The sequence below is a fragment of the Phocoena phocoena genome, chromosome X (genome assembly GCF_963924675.1).
Source record: "Phocoena phocoena chromosome X, mPhoPho1.1, whole genome shotgun sequence".
In the NCBI taxonomy this organism is placed as follows: Eukaryota; Metazoa; Chordata; class Mammalia; order Artiodactyla; family Phocoenidae; genus Phocoena; species Phocoena phocoena.
In genome coordinates, this window is record NC_089240.1 from 61865368 (window position 1) to 61882727 (window position 17360).

General features: G+C 36.6%; 1 protein-coding gene across 1 annotated transcript in view; it reads right to left on the reverse strand.

The window, feature by feature from the left end:
• Nucleotides 1-452: 452 nt before the first annotated feature.
• The window catches only part of PHKA1 (phosphorylase kinase regulatory subunit alpha 1), a 137532-nt gene continuing 120624 nt past the window's right edge, over nucleotides 453-17360 (reverse strand). The window contains 9 exon segments of the mRNA XM_065901003.1: nucleotides 453-626; nucleotides 1833-2033; nucleotides 3726-3779; nucleotides 5940-6110; nucleotides 11839-11870; nucleotides 11873-11888; nucleotides 13467-13505; nucleotides 13635-13750; nucleotides 14662-14763. Of these exon segments, the coding sequence (XP_065757075.1) occupies nucleotides 453-626; nucleotides 1833-2033; nucleotides 3726-3779; nucleotides 5940-6110; nucleotides 11839-11870; nucleotides 11873-11888; nucleotides 13467-13505; nucleotides 13635-13750; nucleotides 14662-14763 (905 nt within the window).

A 17360-nucleotide genomic window follows, 5' to 3' on the forward strand; every position in this document is an offset into this window, starting at 1 on the left:
GGATAGATATTTCCAATTTATAGCAGCATAAAGTCCAACAATTTAGGGTTTACTCACTTGAAATAATGTTCCAAAGCACCCACTACTCGTTCACACAATGAACCAAACATAAGAAAAATCAAACTTTAGGAATAAGTTATTATTAACACCTGCTCCCCAAACAGGAGTTAGAAAACTAAGTTTGTAACAGATCTAGAGAATAAAAACACATGCAAACTTTTATGAACCATGAAAGAATTAAGGCACCGAAAAGCCTGGGTGAGCAGATGCCTTCAGGCAAGGGTTCACGTCTTCTACACCAGTTAGTTTATCAGAAAAGTTCACTCTTCTTGGGAGGGATGGGTTGGAAAGGGGCACGGTCGGGAGTGATCAGGCCATCACATTTCAGTTCCATGCACAATGAGGCAGGAGCCAGCTGTCAAAAGGCTCCCAGCAGCCAGGGCCTAGAGGCCTCACTGCATGGCACAGATGCTGTGAGGCAGGAACTCCTGCACGTAGGTGGCAGCTGCCTTGGAGAGGTAGGTCATGGTGCCAAACCTGCCACTGGGTGCACTGTCATACAGAAGAGTACAGATGCCAGATGCAGGATCCTTGGCCAACATGATATCATCTGCGCCGAGGGTTTTCTGTTTGGTTTTTAAGGGTGGGAGAACACAGGGGAAAGGAAAAATTACTAATCCTACTAATTAAAGTCCTGATTAGAATAACTCAGAGCCTCCTCCCCATCACCAACTAGTTGGATCTTAGGCTGTTTAGACAGGAAGGGATCAGGGTTATGCACAAAATGGTGACTATGAGTTTCTATATATGCATTTTTCACTAGATCCTAAAATCACATGAAATTATTTTTAAAGCATTAATTGTTTTGAATTTTTGAAAGTTAAATATAATAGGTAATTAGAGTTGTGTTTGTTAAAGAGTCAAATGTTAATACTTACAAATCACCCTAGAGGGACTTTGGTCTGAATCCTTCTAGTACCACTGATTTCAGCATGTATTATTTTATCTTGCATTTCATCATTATTTCTTTCTAAGTCAACTTAATTCAAATAGACCTCAAGCTTTCCAATCTAGAGTCTACGCCTAAAAGGGATCACATTTTCTGCTACAACGAACTAAGAGCAATCAGAATATTTAAAATTAGGACTGTCCTAGAAAATCCTTGAAAAGTCCTAGAGAAACTTTTAATTTCCTTTGCATTCCCCCCCAGGGCCTGATAGAATGAAACACTGATTACATGTTTTGGAGACTGTTCTATTAACAGCAGTGCATGTCCTTCACTTTATGTGGTCCTACTCTTAATCTAAGAAATATTTGGAAAGCTTTCAATAGTTTGCATTTTTAAAATGTGCTTAATTTCCTGGAATAAGATTTATTAAGAAAATAAGGAAATGTAGAATTAAAAGTTTCACTTTAACATTTTCCTACAGGTAAGAGAGAAAAGCAAAACCAAAACAAAACCAAAATCAAATCTTCTCTTTTCCTTAATAGTCCAGAAAGGATATACTACCCAATAGTTTCTTATTAAGTCCTTATCGCTACAAAAAGTAGTGTGATAAAAGTAGTCTGAAATATGACGAAAAGCATAAAAGTCTCCTGAGTTCCAGGCAACTTTACCATGTAACACAACCACAAAACTCATGGTAAAAGACAGAGGTCATCCCGCAGCTTACTTCTTTTACAGATAGAGCTCAGAGCCACTACGAAGGGGGCCTAGAAAAGAGCTATGAGGAAGAGGACACAAGAAAGTGACCTTGGCTTCTTGAAGAGCTCTGAATGCAGTCAGGTTAGTATCAGACATTCCTCTTTGAGAAAACAACAGGTTTGCCTACCTGTTCTTGAAGAAACAAGTCATTGGCAATATGCACTATTTTTTCCACAGCAATGATGCTTCCAATACTATGAATTTCAATGTCTGACATCATAGTGAGGACAAGGATGGCTTCAACCAGAAGCTGGCGGTACTCCGGCTGAGGTACACGATTCAGGACAGACTCCACGTGAACAGAGAATTTAATCTCACCTGGAGTCATCTGTGACAGAGAAGAAGAAAATCACTTCCTAAGAGCCCATCATGCAGGAGACATCAATTACCTATTCTGAAAGGCAGAAGAAATACTGTAGCCAAGAGTACTGCTTCAGTCTCCTTTAATATAATTGAGTGAGTAAATAGGTTCAATCTTGTTTTTGAAGGCAATCTGGCAAGCATAACAAGAGTCATAAAAGTATCAATGCCCTCTAACCCATAATCCTCCTTCTGGAAGTTCATCCTAAGGAAATAATTCAAGAGAGGAGAAAAGTCCTATGTGCAAGAGTGTTTTATAGCAGCATTAGTCACAAGTGGAAAACTAGAAGTAATCTAAACATGGGAATGGTTGTGTAAATAATGGCATATCATGGTACAGCAACTTCATGAGTTTCTATAGAATCATTAAAAGAATAAATAAGATGACTGTGGATAAAGGAAAAATCTAAGTAGAAACTAAAATTGTATATACGTGATGATGAGGATTATGTAAAATATTTATATACTGTTAGATTAAAAAGGGCATGAAGAAATATGAAGTTATTTTAGGGTGAAGGGGATTGAGGACTAATTTTTGGTAAAACTGTATTAAGTATATACTTTAGGGTGGCAATGTAGATTTGAAGTCTAAAGACCTGGGTTCAAGTCCTGTCTTTGTCAGTTACTGGTTCTATGACCTTGGACAATTCACTTCTCTAAATTTGTATGCTTATCTGTGAACTGGGAACTACAATCCCTTCCTTAGCTATCTCACATAGTTGTGCTGAAGATCAAATTAAAGACTGTGTAAAGGTGTTTTGGAGACTCTTAAAGGTACATTCAGGTATGTATTATTATTAATTCTGTTAACATTTCAATCTTGCTTAAAGGCAGAGAGAAGACTAAGAGAGGACACAGTGTTCTTTACTAGGGAAGAGGCTTCTAGGAAGGAGTGGAGCCCTGAAACACAGCATTAACTTTCTGTACCCACCCTTGCAGCCATGATCTACAAGAACTCCAGAGTTTTTGAGAATTTTCTACTATCCAGTCTTACTATCCTCAGCTTCCCAATTCTTGCCCCTTTGTTGATTTTGTATAAAAGCTATTTCTTTATAATTTCAGTGTGATTGGGCAAAAAGCAAAATATAAAAGCACCTCCTAATCTATGTCTGTGGTTCATGGCAATGTTTTCCAACCATGGTGATATATCAGAATTATTCTAAGGATTTTTTTTTTAAAGTACAGGTGCTCATGCCCCATCCCTGGAGAGTCTAATCCACTGAATTGGAGATAGGAGCTCAGGTTACTGTGACATATAGTTAGAGCTAAGGACCATTGGTTTACGATCACTGGTTTATAGTCTACAAACATGTTAGTAGAGAAAGGTAGGGATGAGCAGGATGGGGACATGAGAAGTCATTCATTCATTCATTCTTAGATTTCTATCTCATCTGCCATTTCTAACTCTGGCAACACTCACATAAATCAGTCTAACTTAATCAACCATTAAAAGAAACTGCCTTTATATAATTAATGTAATACATAATTATTCTCTAATATTCCCATTCTATTTTTAAGAACATTCTCTCCTTTCTTCCAATGCATTTCTTGTTCAGTTGATTTATAAAAGCATAGATTCGTTATTTTGAAAAGAGATCACTGAAATACTTTAGCCAGACAAGCTATCAATCAAATAAATGTGAAAGACACAGAATCTTACCTCTCTAGTGGTTGAAGAAGGAAGAACAAAACCTTCCACAGAAAGTCCATGACACTGCAAAACAGCAAAAACGTCACCCAGGATATGCTGACAACTGGGAGTCTGTAAGGAGACACTTAGTATTTCTAAGTGTGTTCCACTGGGTAGATGCTGAGTAATCACAGGCCAGGGAAAGGCCCTGCAGCCCACGGGTCTTTGCCAAGTGGTTACGCTTACTGTGTGGCAAGAAGCAGGGTTGGACTATAGGGAACTCAAGGTTCATCCTCTACTTAGGGGAGTGGAAGGGTCGGGAAGGTCTACCTGCTGAGATAGTCTAGCCCTAAAGATTCAGGGACTATCTGAGAGGATACCACGGTAGGTCCCAGAGCCATCACAAATAGACTTTCATAAAGATTTTTTTAGGCTGAAGAGAAAAAACTCAAGATATGCATTTACCAGACATGCATAGTTACATTTTCTAGTTAAGCATCCCCCATCAGCACTCCTGATCCCCTCACTCTGCTCTACTTTCTCTACAGTATGTCATCTTTCAACATTCTGTATAATTTACTTATTTATTGTGTTTCTTATTTATTGTCTCTCCTTAGTAGAATGTAAGTTCCATAAGGACAGAGATTGTCGTCTGTTTTGTTTTCTGTTGTATTCCTGTGAGCACCTAGGACATTGCCTAGTGCATGGCAGATGCTCAAGAAATACTGTATGAACGAATGATATTTTATCTTCCCCCACCATCAATTCAATTATTAAAAAGCAGTGGGAATTAATGACTTGCCATTTTAGATTTTAAATAAATCAAAACATTATATATTAAACCACAGATAAATATTCCAATCCAACAAGTTTATCGACCCTACCAGACACTTCCATCCCATGTTCCATATGCCAAATAACAATCTTTGAGAATTACCAGCCTTGAAACATATGTACAGAGTGATTATGTTACATTCATACTCTGAAAGGAATGGAATGAATGAAAATAAAAACAGACGGCATTTGTTTTTCCCCTTTACATTAGGATTTCAAGTTCATGCTTTGATTCTGCCACAAAATACCCAATTTTCCCAGTCAGACTTGAATGTTCCTTCCCTTGTATTCTCACAGCCTTCTGGTTTTGCACTTTTATCATAACACTTTTGGCCTTGCATTACAGCTGCTATGTAAGAAGATAACTATGGATTAAACTCTTTGATGACAAGAACAGACACTTTCCATGGTATCTGGGTAGAAGAGCACCTACTACATGTAGTCTGTGAAACTGAATTGCCATAAGCCAGGCAGAGCTGGAGAGATACAGCACATATCTGTTACCACTGTGTTATAGCAGTTAAATGGAAGGAAAATAACTGATAGGTACTCTTTGAAAGGAAGATCGCCAGAGTTGATAGTTTGAGGAATCAAATTTCACCTTTCCAAAGGATCACCTGATTCTGTCCCTGGAATATCAGTGTGCTAAGGGGAGAAACATAACTAAAGGTTTTGAAGTCCTGGTTGAAGTGTTCTTCAGGTCATCACCAAGGGCAATGAAGCAAAAAGTGGCACCTATGAGACTATGAATGAGATCTATGAATGAGTACAATAGTCTTCTTGGCCTTCTAAATCTGTCACAATCATAATGGTGTGATGTCCCCTTGAATGTCTTTGGCAAACTAGGCCTTTGACAGAAAAACAAAAATTGGTCACACCAGTAGAGTCTCTGGACTATTAGCATCACTATGACTGCATTTATTTAGTAGTTTTCATCCAAGAAAAAAAATAGGTAAGAGCGTCTCATAAAGCTTCCCAGATGCCACAGTTGTTTTACTGTAGTAACATTTGTTATTAACAGCACATTGCTACAAATAACATTTCTACTCTACAATAGCTACAAAGAAAGTGAGTCTTTATCACCACATTCATTTGCTTAGCAGTAAATGTATCACAATGTCCCACAATATCCAACCATGGCCAAAAAGCAGAGAAGTGATGATTTTTGAAATCTCATTTATAAACACTGCAACAGTAACAGTTATGGAGAGAGACTAAATTATCAGTAATGTCAAAATAACAAATCAGCTGTTTCATTTTAATGTTTTCTTCTAGGTTTTATCCATAAGAGTACATGACTTTTATATAATCGCAGTGATATCATAGTCATGTCATATCTCAGACAAAGAGACTGATAATTTCATGGGGGGTGTGTGAAATAAAGAGACATCTACAGTGCATTATGCTCACCTTCTGCAAAACTTTCCATACTTTTTGATAAAATCCAATTGGGACTCTGTTTAGTGCTCCATCCAGCCTTCTTCGGCGTTGCCATTGACCTTGACGACTATCTTTAGATGTCTGTTGACCACATGCACTAGGGAAGGACCCAATATTTGGACTCATAGAGGTTCCAGGTGACTTGGGAGAAAAGTAGAGGAAAGAACATAAATCAAGAGTTATCTGTTTCTATGATTAAAGTATTATAGCACAATGAATAATAAACACACTCAGCAGAATTATAAACCACAAATTAAGTGTAACACTCAAGACAAAAAGGTTATAGAGAAGCTAGAAGACTTATGAGTAGCTAGCAGCAATGTAAACAGGTATGATCCTTTCAGAAAGCATTTAGTGATACATAAGAAAAGCCATAAAAATACTGATGACATGGGAGGTTCTTCACTGTCTCTTTGCCAGGTTATTTCTGTTAAACTTCTAACTGGTCTATGGCTTGGTTTGTTGCTCCCGTAGGCTATAACACAAGCCTCAATTTAAAAGAATTGAAATAAGACACAAAGTATATTATCTTACTACAATGAAATTAAATTAGAAATCAGTAACAAAAGGAAATTTGGGAAATTTACAAATATGTGCAAATCAGACAACACATTCCTAAATAACCAGTGGGTTAAGAAAGAAATCACAAGGAAAATTAGAAAACACTCTGAGATGAATGAAAATGGAAACACAACATACCAAAACTTATGGGATGCAGCTAAAACAGTGCTTAAAGAGAAGTTTATTTTATAAATGCTTGTATTAAAAAAGAAGAAAGATCTCAAATCAATAACCAAACCTTCTACCTTAAGACAATGAAAAAAAGAAGAAAAGAAGAGCAAATTAAACTGAAAGCAAAGAGAAGAAAATTACAAAGACTGTAACAGAAAGAAAAATAGAGAACCAAAAATAATAGAAAAAAATCAATGAAACCAAAAATTTGTTTCTTTGAAAATAAACATCAAAAAAATTGACAAATATTTAGCTAGACATACCCAAAAAATAAAAAAAGGAAATGTATTAAAGTCAGGATAGAAAGAGAGGACATCACTTCCAACTTTAAAGAAATAGAAAGGATTATAAGGACATACCGTTGGCAGTCACATGTCAACAAATTATTGATATATAACTTAGGTGAAAACCACAAGTTCCTAGAAAGACACAAACTATCCAAATGGACTCCAGAAGAAACAAAATCCGAATAGATTTATAACAAAAAGATATAACTAGTAATTACAAAACTTTCACAGAGAAAAGTCCAAGTACAGGTGGCTTCACTGGTTAATACTACCAAACATCTGAGGAAGAATTAATATCACTTCTTCACAAACACTTCCAAAAAAGAGAAAAGGAAGGAACTTCCCAACTCATTCTATGAGGCCAGTATTAGCCTTACACCAAAATCAGACAAAGACATCACAAGAAAACTACAGATCAATACCCCTTATGAACAGAGATACAAAGATCCTCAACAAAACACTAGCAAACCTAAAAATTCAGCAACATATAAAAAAGATGATACACCTTTTAATACACACAATGAAGTAGAATTTATTCCAGGAGTTCAACGTTGTTTTAACATCTGGACATCAATCAATGTAATACACCCTATCAACAGAATAAAGGATAAAACCCATATCATCCTAATAGATGCAGAAAAAGCATTTAATAAATTCTAACACCGCTTCAATGATAAAAAACACTCAACAAACTGGGAACAAAGGGGTTCTTCCTACATCTAATAGAGGGCATCTACAAAAAACCCACAGCTGACATCATAATGAATGGTTGATGACTGAATGTTTTCCCTCCTAAGATCAGAACAAGACAAAGATGTTCAATCTTGCTACTTCTATTCAGTATTGTACTGGAGGCTCTATCCAGGGCTATTAAGAAAGAAAATAAAAGTCATTCAGAGTGGAAAGTCATTTGCAGATGACATGATCTTGTATATAAGGAATTCACTGAAAAACAATTAGAACTAATAAATGAGTTCAGTGAGGCTGCACGATATAAGATCAATATACAAAAATTAATTGTATTTCTCAACAGTAGCAATCAACAATCTGAAAATGAAATTAAGAAAACAATTTCGTTTAAGACAGCATTAAAAAGAATACTTAGGAATAAATTTAATGAAAGAAGTGTAAAACATACACTCTGAAAACTACAAAACCTGTTGAAAGAAATTAAAGACCTAAATAAATAGAGATCCTATTTTCATGGATCAGAAGACTTAATATTGTTAAAATGGTAATACTCTCAAAACTGATCTATAGATTGAACACAATCCTTATCAAAATCCCATTGGGTTCGTTGCAGAAATTGACAAGCTTATCCTAACATTCATGTGAAAATTCAAGGGACCCATGATAGCTAACACAATCTTAAAAAAGATCAAAGTTGGAGGACTCACAATTCCCAACTTCAAAATTTATTATAAAGCTACAATAATCAAGACTGTGTCAAGAGACACTGCTTTGGGAAAACAAGTGTTCTCCTTACTTGCTGCAAGTAATAAATCCTTCCTTCTCTGGAAAAAAAAAAAAAGGCTGCGTCATACAGGCATAGGCTAGGCATGCAGATCAGTGAAATAAAATTGGGAGTTCAGAAATAAACCACTGCATTTTTGTCAGTTTTTAACAAGGGTGTCAAGAAAAGTAAATGGAGGAAAGACAGTCTTCTATCTAAGAGATAGTGCTAGAACAACTGGATAGTCACATTCAAAAGAATGAAGTTGGACCCCCTACTACACACCATACACAAAAATTAAGTCCAAATGGGTTACTGTGCAAAAAAGAGTTAACATAGAAGGCCAGAAATGCTATTCTTGGAAAGGCCTGATTATAAGATTGGCCCTTGGTTGGCATTTGGAAAGCTGGATTTTGGGAGGGTTTCCACCATTCTCAGAATTGATTAACAGTGGCTTATTGTGCCTAAACTGTTTGTGGAAACACTATGGTTTATGTTGAACATTTGCTTTCCCTCTGGGAGTCCAGAGTTTTGGTACATGCCAGACAGAGGCTGTTTATGTGACCAGCCCCCAGTAAAAACCCTGGGTGCTGAGTCTTAAATGAGCTTCCCTGGTTGGCAATATTTCATACATGTTGTCACAACTCATTGCACGGGGAGTTGCATCCTGTGTGACTTTACTGAGAGAGCACTCTGGAAGCTGGTGCCTGTTTTCCCTGGACTTTGTCCAATGCACCTTTTCCCTTTGCTGACTTTGCTTTGTATTCATTTGCTGTAATAAGTCATAGCTTTGAGTATGCTTAGTCCTGTGAGTCCTCCTAGTGAATCACTGAACCAGAGAGGTGGTCTTGGGGACCCATAAACATAATCATAGACCTAATTGTAAGAGCTAAAACTACAAAATTCTTAAAAAATAGGAATAAATCTTTGTGACCTTGGGCTAGGCAACGCCTTCTTAGATAGGACACTAAAAGAAAAATTAGATGAATTGGACTTCACCCGAACTAAAAACTTCTGTTCTTCAAATGACACTATCAAGAAAGTAAATTGCATGGTTGATATGCTTCAGAGAAAGAAAAAAGTGAAAAGCAACACACAGAATGGGAAAAACTATGTGCCAATCACATATCTGATAAGGGACTTGTATCCAGAATACATAAAGAACCTTTAGGGACTGTATCCAGAATATATAAGGAATCTTTACAACTCAACAATAAAAAGACAAATAACCCAATTAACAAATGGGTAAAGGATCTGAATGGACATTTCTCCAAAAGAAGATAAACAAACAGTCAATTGGCACATGAAAAGATGTTTAATATCATAAGCCATTAGGGAACTGCAAATCAAAACCACAATGAGATACCACTTCATACCCACTAAAATGGCTAGAATCAAAAAGATGGACAATAGCAAGGATTGGTGTGGATACGAAGAAATTGGAACCCTCAGACATTGCCAGTGGGAGTGTAAAATGGTACAGTCCCCTTTGGAAAACAATTTGGCAGTTCCTCATGTTAACCATAGTTACCAAATGACCCAGCACTTCTCCTAGATGTATATCCAAGAGAAATAAAAACATATGTCCACACAAAAACTTGTACATGAAGGTTCATAGCAGCGTTATTCATAACAGCCAAAACCCAGAAACAACCCAGATGTTCATCAACTGATAAATGGATAAATAAAATGTGGTGTATATCAATACAGTAAGGTATTGTTCAGCAATATAAAGGAATGAAGTATTGGTACATGCTACAACATAAAACTTATAAAAGTAAAGGATAAAATACATTGGGGAAAGTGTTTCTTTGACAGTTTAGATTCAGAAATAAATATAAAATAAAAAGAAGGTAATAGAAATATTTTCTGAGAAAAGAACTTCTTACATTTTAATTTGGATCAAATGCCTATATCACCACTGCTATGTAAAAGAGAAAAGAGCCCTAAGGCACTTCTATTGGCCAGTGACTATCACACTGATGCACCAAGCAGATGAACTCCATTTGATTTATCTTCATTGTCTTCGTCTCTACCATCAAGATCCTAGGCTGGGCTTCTCTGGTGGTGCAGTGGTTGAGAGTCCGCCTGCCGATGCAGGGGACACGGGTTTGTGCCCCTGTCCGGGAAGATCCCACATGCCGCGGAGCGGCTGTGCCCGTGAGCCATGGCTGCTGAGCCTGCGCGTCCGGAGCCTGTGCTCCGCAACAGGAGAGGCCACAACAGTGAGAGGCCCGCATACCGCAAAAAAAAAAAAAAAAAAAAAAAAGATCCTAGGCTGCTGAGAGTGGAGTCAAACCACAAAGGCTATTCAGACTGTTTTCCAAAACCAAATATCAATAGTTCTGAGCTTTTAGATTAACTCCTCCTCTATGCCTCTGTCTTCCTTTATTAATGTAGATATGACAAAGTTGGCCAAGTCATACTACACTAATTCATTACAGGGTATATACTTGGTTAAAGTCAACAGAAATACCAATATTGTTTCCAATAGTTTTCCATTTTTTGTTTGGTTGTCATCTGGCCTTAATCTCTTCAGCCTAAGAAATCTGAAATCATAGGCCATTATGGATCATTGATTTAAACCAAGGAAACTAAATCAGAGATCAGTCTTCCTAAACTGTAAGCGTCATGAGGGCAAGGACCACATCTGTTTTGTTCACTATTGTATTTCCAGTGCCTGGCACAAAACTGGCACTCAATTAATATTTACAAATGAATAAACAATAAGAATAAGTAACCCAGTGATCTTCAAACTTAAAAGTGCATCAGAATCACCTAGAAAGCTTATTAAAACACAGATTGCTGGGCCTCACCTCAGTCTTTCTGATTCAGTAGGCCTAGGATGAGAACCGATATTTCACATCTCTAACAAGTTCCCAGCGGATACCGATGCTTTCCAGTGCCTGGCACATAGCAGGCATTTAATTAATTATATTAGTCAAAAGAATAAATGACTGAACAGATACTTAACAAATAAATACTTATTAAATTGAATTTTGTTTTCTGAAATGGAAAAGAGGTTGGAGTTGAACCCCCTCACCTGCCTTTTTGGAAAAGAAATGGAAAGATATCACCCTGCATGAAGTTGATTTATAAGTATAAATTTTACTTTTTGATTCTTTTTTTTTTTTTTTTTTTTTTTTGCAGCATGCGGGCCTCTCACTGTTGTGGCCTCTCCCGTTGCGGAGCACAGGCTCCGGACGCGTGGCCTCAACGGCCTATGGCTCACGGGCCCAGCCGCTCTGCGGCATGTGGGATCTTCCCGGACCGGGGCACGAACCCGTGTCCCCTGCATCGGCAGGCGGACTCTCAACCACTGCGCCACCAGGAAAGCCTGATTCATTCTTTTTTCAGTCAATCTGATTGTCACATAATACAAGATAACAGCAGTTACCAGAAAAAACAGTGACATCAAATCTACACCCGGGGATGACTACCATTGGGCTATGAAAAATATTTGAGAAAATAAATTTTTAAAGGGGATGAGGCAAGGCAAACATTATGTGTTTTTAAAAGTTATTAGTAGAGTAAAATTACAGACTATTCAAGTAACTAGCCAGCATGTTATCATTAGAAAAGCTGATGAAATAACTTGACTCTAAAAGTCATGGTAAAGGGTAAAATAAATAAAACTACCTTTACAAGTATTTTTTCTATAATCAGAAAAGAGGGCATTGGTGAGTGGCAGAGAAAAGGGCTTAGAACAATACAAAATACCAGACAGGCAGGTGAGGATGGAAATCGGTATTTAGAAGAAAGAAAGTAATGAAAATTTAGAGCTCTCAATCCTCTAAATTACAGTCCTAATGATTTTGGCTTTCTTAAAGTCCTATAGGTAGTGTATGTGTAAAAAAAATTATATGATATAGCTGGGTGGGTAGGTCAAGTCCTTAATATCATACTAATCTAGCTGGGAACATGGACTTCAAGTTCTAAATATATAATGAACATGTAAGTAATACTCTGTGACTATAAACAACCATGAAGTATTTAGCCAATCACTCTCAACCAAAACAAGAACTGTTTACCAGGAACATCACTTTAACTCTTCAGTATGAAATGTAGTTCTTTAACCTTTCAGATAGGAAAATGTTCATATTATACAAATTGTCTAGGAAAAAATCCTGTAAAGTGAACACTTTTCTATCACAAGGCCCTTTCTTATTCCATTCTGGTCTTGTACTTGCATAATATAAACGTAAAAGGGTATCTGATACGTATACCTAAATTAAGTTTACTTCAAATTAAACATCAAGCATTGGCTCTTTATTTTCCTAAACGGTTTCTGACTCCTAAAACAGACACGCAAGCACACAAACAAGCAAAATTTCCATTTTGCCTTTCCTCTTCTGGACGTGTTTTAATATCGTAAGCTAGCATAAGTCTATTTTGGAAGTAGAAGGAGTAGTTTTAAGCTTTTCATTAAAAGACTTTGAAATCACACCATTTCCCAGAGTTCTGAAAAACACTATGGAAGTTTGTGTTAATTATTTCTTTGTATAACACAATACTCATCTATTCTCATCTTCAAGGGAAAAATTAGTAACAGCCTACAGTATGATGTTTGGTGACTCCCACCAACTCTCAGATTGATTTATATGTTCTTCCTCTATGTGTTCACAACACCTTTCGTATACCTCTATCATGACAATGATAAAAATCTAATTTCTGGACAATAACTGAAAATAGATGTTTAAAAAAGCCCTTACCTAGTCTGGTTCTTAAAAGCAAGAAATGTAAGTCTACTTTCATAAAATTAATTCCAAAATTATGTATTAATCCTAACAAGAGGAATTCAAGGTTTCAATTTCTTGCTATCAGGAACAAGTTACTTTCCTCTTAAAATCAGGAAGATGGTTTGGCCCAGAAAAATGAAAGCTATCTGCAGAAAGATTGCTAAAAAGGAGAATCAAACAAGCTACTCTGTGGCTTATCTTATTTGTAAAAAAGCCATAAGCTCATGCATGTTTTATAGAACTAAAGGCAGGTTAATCTATATTAATGGATCCCTACTTGTTTCACCTGACTCTCAGTTGAGATAGACAGTCTACGAAAGTCCACCTGAAAAATAAATGGCTCAAATTAAACTCAGAATATGAAACAAAATACATGATCTTAACAAAGTCTCAGTCCAAAAGAATGTTCTTAAATATGAAAGTATCCCAGCTCAGTTCCCAAGTAGTATCTTACCTGCTTTATCTCACTTTTTAACTGCATAATCCCAGTTCGTTCTGGTTTGGTTGCTCCAACAGCACCAATCTCACGGATAGAAATAGCAGGGCTGATATTTGAATCAGTGAGACGAACTATATAGCATGACAGATTAAAGAGAAAGAGGGAGGATAACCAGGTTCAAATTTTTTTCTCCACCACATTTAAAAGACTTAGATGTATGTCCTCCTTTTATGTTAATAATAATAAAAACCAAACAACCAACTAAACCTTGCTATTCAAAGTGTGGTCCACAGGCCTGCAGCATTAGCTTCACCTAGAAGCTTGTTAGAATTTTAGGCCCAACTCTAGAATTAAAGCCTGCAGTTTAGCAAGATACCCAGGTGATTCTTATGAACAGTAAGGCTTGAGGAACACTGCTTTATAACAATCTAAGGTCTAGTATCCATCCATCTGACATTATATATTTATTTATTCTAAGTCTAAAAGTTAAGCATGAGAGATAACTCTTTTAATTTGCTCTGATGTTTTAGGTACTTGATATCAAATACCACTACCAAACCACCAAGTGCAGGTGTAAGGTTAATTTGTGATAGACCCCTAAACGTATTTGAATTTAAAAGTGAAAGGATGTATCAGGTGCACTGTATCAGCTACACACACACACACACACACACACACACACACACACACACCACTATAAGTGCTACTGAATTATTGCCAACTGGAATACAAGAAAGTTTCAGATGATACAGGTTGCTAGTTGTCCTAAAGTAGAGTCTTAAGATAATGTAAGGGAATGTATAAAACAGTCCAAAACAAAATATGCTAGTAATCTACTTAACTGACATATCATTTAAGGGAAAAAAAGACACACAGTGGTTTCCAAATCTTGTTCCAGAAGACAGTTTTGGTTTTAACTTTCATATACTGGGGTCCTATTTATTTGGGAGAAAAGTTCCGCTGATAAAAGAGAAACACTTTAAAATCAATGAGACATTTAAAACAAACATTCTGAAATAGAAATGCAGTGATTCAACCTTACCACTTCGTTCCACGCCAAACTCCTTGCCACTGAGAATGTGATGCAGGAGGTTCTTCATGGCTGAAGGACTGAGATTCATCAGGCCATCTGTGGCTTCCTCAGCTACTCAGCAGAAATGTTAGAACAGAGGGATTTCTAATTGACCTGCCACTCTCACCCTATTTTTTCTCTATTTCCTTTCTTGCTTAGAATTTCTGAGTCACTTGATTGGAAGAAAAAATGCAGACGTAGAGAATGGACTTGAGGACACAGGGAGAGGGAAGGGTAAGCTGGGATGAAGTGAGAGAGTAGCATTGACATATATACAGTACTGAATGTAAAATAGATAGCTAATGGGAAGCAGCTGCATAGCACAAGGAGCTCAGCTCGGTGCTTTGTGATCACTTAGAGGGGTGGGATAGGGAGGGTGGGAGGGAGACACAAGACGGAGGGGATGTGCGGATATATGTATACATATAGCTGATTCACTTTGTTATACAGCAGAAACTAACACAACATTGTAAAGCAATTATACTCCAATAAAGATGTTAAAGAAAATAGATTTCCAGCACCATACTGCCTAGGTATTCATCCTCCAACAGATTCTTAATAATTTAAGGACTGATTATCCAGTTTATGGATTAACTAGGCCCTTGATTTCTTCTTCACCCCTCTTCCACATCATTAGGATACTCAGTAGAATCTTTATTTGAAAGTGGGAAGAATGAAAGGAGCACAATGGAACTGGAAACCAGTCGGAGAAAGCAATGATTGTATCTATGAAGATGGGCTAAAATAATCAAAACAACTCTATCTGGAAATATGGGGATTTAAAAAGAGAATAGATATGAATCTATGAAATTATGAAGAATATTGAGAATATAACTTGAATTTGTTCATCAACATCAGACACCTATTATGAGTTTACTACATGTAGGTCATGATTTTAAACAATGTTAGTACAAACAGGTATGACATGGTACTTGACCTTGTGAGGCTGACCAACTATTTGGGAAAGACTGGACATGTATACAAGATAAACAACAGTAAAACATGGCATGGCTATACTAAGTGTCAAATGAGAGGTATAGACAATAAATGCTTTGGAAATAAGAGGAGACATCAATCTCCAAGGATGGGGACTGATAAAATTAGTGGGAAGTACTGTTGAAGTGGGAGGTAGAGGCCAGACTGTTGAGGGTCTTGAATATCAGACCCAGGGATCTTGACTTTATCCTAGAAGAAATAAATAGCCATGGTTTGATGAATCCACAGGAAAAAAAATATCTGTAATGGGCAATTAAGGAAAAGTGACAAATGTTTGAGGATTTATCCCTTCTTGAGGTTTATTATTGAATAATCAGACTCATGAAACATCACTTGATACCAAAGCTTGAGAAAAAAATATATATATACATGTAATCTTATAACAATGTGCTGAACTGGCAATCATTTGGAATCAGGCAGACTTGGACTCAAATTTCGCTATTTACCAGTTATGTAACTTCGGGCAAGTTATTAACCTTTCTGAGTTTTATTTTTTAAAAACTGCTCATTAGCTTTATTTAAAGAATTTAAAATTTTTATACAATTTTAAAGGTTACTTTCCATTTACAGTTATTACAAAATATTGGCTATATTCCCTGCGTTGTACAATACATTCTTTTTTTTTAACATCTTTATTGGGTATAATTGCTTTACAATGGTGTGTTAGTTTCTGCTTTATAACAAAGTGAATCAGTTATACATATACATATGTTCCCATATCTCTTCCCTCTGGCATCTCCCTCCCTGCAACCCTCCCTATCCCACCCCTCCAGGCGGTCACAAAGCACCAAGCTGATCTCCCTGTGCTATGCGGCTGCTTCCCACTAGCTATCTACCTTACGTTTGGTAGTGTATATATGTCCATGCCACTCTCTCGCTTTGTCACAGCTCACCCTTCCCCCTCCCCATATCCTCAAGTCCGTTCTCTAGTAGGTCTGTGTCTTTATTCCTGTCTTACCCCTAGGTTCTTCATGACATTTTTTTCCTTAAATTCCATATATATATGTGTTAGCATACGGTATTTGTCTTTCTATTTCTGACTTACTTCACTCTGTATGATAGACTCTAGGTCTATCCACCTCATTACAAATAGCTCAATTTCATTTCTTTTTATGGCTGAGTTATATTCCATTGTATGTATGTGCCACATCTTCTTTATACAATACATTCTTGAGCCTATTTTACATCCAATAGTTTGAGTTTCAATTCCTTTTACCATCAGTAAAAGTGAGATAAAAATACCTTCTCCAGTTGGTTGTTGTAAGGATTAAATTAGATAATATATGTAAATAAAAAGCAAAAAGTACAGTGTCTGGCATATGGTAGGTATAAAATAATCATTAGCTTTATTCCTTTAAAGGGTTATTTAAATATACATTATCTCATGTAATTTAGGTTAGATTCAAACCAATAAATTTAGCTACTTGCTAACAGCTCAATTAAAAGCCTTTTGGGGAAATTTAACTGAAACAATGGCTAAAATTGAGTTTTGCAACTGTGATTTTATCTTTGTATTCAATCCCTATCTCTATTACTTTGCCATTCTTGTTGAAATCAAATACAGAGGGAAAAAATAGTCATGCCATGGGGTCTCCCCATAATTCTGTGCTACAGCTTCCAAAGGCCCCATCTATTCTTCTACTAAAACTGCTACCTTGCCAAATACACCTATA